At 43.4% G+C, this 2167-nt stretch overlaps 1 protein-coding gene across 1 annotated transcript; it reads right to left on the minus strand.

Annotated features, from left to right (window-relative positions):
• Positions 1-673: 673 nt before the first annotated feature.
• LOC105059365 (uncharacterized) lies at positions 674-1698 on the minus strand. Its single transcript, XM_010942638.2, has one exon. The coding sequence runs from the start codon at positions 1609-1611 to the stop codon at positions 994-996; it is 618 nt and encodes a 205-aa protein (XP_010940940.1). The 5' UTR covers positions 1612-1698; the 3' UTR covers positions 674-993.
• Positions 1699-2167: the final 469 nt, after the last annotated feature.

Genomic DNA, 2167 nt, shown 5'->3' on the forward strand with positions numbered 1-2167 from the left:
TAAACACCATCTTAAATCCCTGTTCCCATTGAATCTCATAAGAAGAAGTTGAGAATTGGAGCAGAGGCTACTCCTTCCTTGGAAAGTAATTTCTTGCAGATGCTTGCTTGGTTGGCAATTTTAAAATATCTCTCTCCTTGTAAGAAAAGGATATCAACAATCCAGATGTCTCTTCAGAGTCATTCCCTTCTACAGCTTGAGTTTGGTATGTGGTCTTCCTCATTTATTGACATGGAGGAAAATACTTCATCTCCATCAGTGATTATGCGCAAATCAACTTTCTTTGGTGCTTTATGAGACCTGTCACAGTTGTAGATCTGTAGTCCTTTACGTGCAAGCTTGAATCAAACTCTCTCTACAAGCAAACTTGAATCCTTGTGATGGAAGGAGGAGCAAGAACATGAAAATATTTTGACATTGGAAGAAATACAAATTGATATGTGGATTGAAACATTGGAATTGGCTTAATTTGCACCCCAAGGTCGATCCAGTCCTGATGTGCCAACGTTGAATGTTTGAAACAGAATTTCTAGACCCACAAAAAATTAGATTGTCTTCTAAATTAAACTACTGTTTGAACCTCACATCAAATACTACAGGGGTCGAATAAACTGCATAAAATAAAATGCCATTAAAGTGATTCAATATCAAAAATAAAGAGTAAAAAGCACTCTTCAATGATAACTTTGATTGCAGGATCACTTTAGATAAATCCAATCATCAGAGAAAGTGATACTAAAAATTACAATTCCATAGAGATTGCACTGCAATCAATCTTATTGGACAATTCCCACAAGGGGTTTCAGAAACATCAAAAAATGGCAGAACAGAACATTCTGCAATTGTTCCATCGAAATTACACTATAAACCGTGAAGAAATAGAAGAAACAACCCCAATTCTTATCAGAATCAAGATTCTCCCCACCCCAAAACCACCAAAATACCCAAGAACTCAGAAGAGTTCCCCAAATCTGATCACCCGCAACCAAACTCTTAATCACAGAGCACAAACCTTGTGAGGCCTAAAACCGCACAGGAGAGTGCGATAAAGACCATGGTGGTGAAGTCCCTTGCCGACCACTTTCTCACAGTGCCGCCCTTGGCCTCGACAACCCTCAAGCTTTTGGCCCTCCTCAGCGCATCGACCTCCTTTAACAGATCGAACTCCACCCCTTTCTTCCTCAACTCGGCGACGCACTTCATGAGGAGCATCCCATCCTCCTTCTCCCTCTCCAGCAGCCTCTGGAGGAGGCTCTCAGTGTCGGTCTTGTAGCGGATGGCCCACACAATGGCCATGGAGCAGAGGAGGGAACAGAGGCAGGGGATCCAGGAGCGGTGGCAGGCGTGGCCGGAAGGGCCCACGGAGACGGCAGTGCTGTAGAGGAGGAGGAGGATGATGGAGTGGAAGAAGAAGAAGGTACAGTAGAGGGTGGTGATCTCCTTGCGAACGGCATCAATCCTGGCCTCCTTGAGGGCGACGCGCCGGGAGATGAGCTCCTCTTCCTTAAGCCATTGCTTCAAAAGAAGCTTGTGAGTTGCGCTCTCGGCAATCTGGTGGAGGGGGTGGTGGGGAGGCTTCTGGGCTTCTCTTGACGACGGCTCACCGCTCATCTTTTTTTCTTCTTCTTCTTCTTCTTCTTCTTCTTCTGAGAGAGAGAGAGAGAATTGAATGGGCAAGGAGGAGGACAAGAAGAGAACAATAGGCGGTGTAGAGGACTCAGAGAGCGGGGGTGCTACTATTTCTTCTTGGAATTTTGTTAACGGTCGGATCTTGGAATTTTAAACGAAAATTGAAAGATCGCCCCTAGCTTTGCTGGAAATTTCCAAATATGCCACCGGCATCGCAACGGTCGAATATTGAAGCGTGAGAATTCGGATTTTCTTGGAGAGAAATTTCCTGATGACATCTAGATTAGAGCCAGTTTTGAATCAAACGGCTGTCCGCTTGAATCAGTGGAGCCGGCTGAAAGGATGTAACTGGAGAACTAGAGATACTTTTGGGACCCATTTGCAATTTTGAATAATAGAAAATCAACGAATTATGACCATCATACTCCTCTTGAAGTTAAAATCACAAGTCACGGTAACTGACTGGCCTTGTATACATTAATAGTTACCTAATTTGCTAAATTAAATGCAAATACCAATTAATATGATCAAAAATACT

This window comes from Elaeis guineensis, chromosome 16 (genome assembly GCF_000442705.2).
Source record: "Elaeis guineensis isolate ETL-2024a chromosome 16, EG11, whole genome shotgun sequence".
NCBI classification, from domain to species: domain Eukaryota; kingdom Viridiplantae; phylum Streptophyta; class Magnoliopsida; order Arecales; family Arecaceae; genus Elaeis; species Elaeis guineensis.

Bases quoted from the DNA above. Each gene is read 5' to 3' on its own strand.
- LOC105059365 (XM_010942638.2), bottom strand. From the start codon at position 1,611: ATGAGCGGTGAGCCGTCGTCAAGAGAAGCCCAGAAGCCTCCCCACCAC.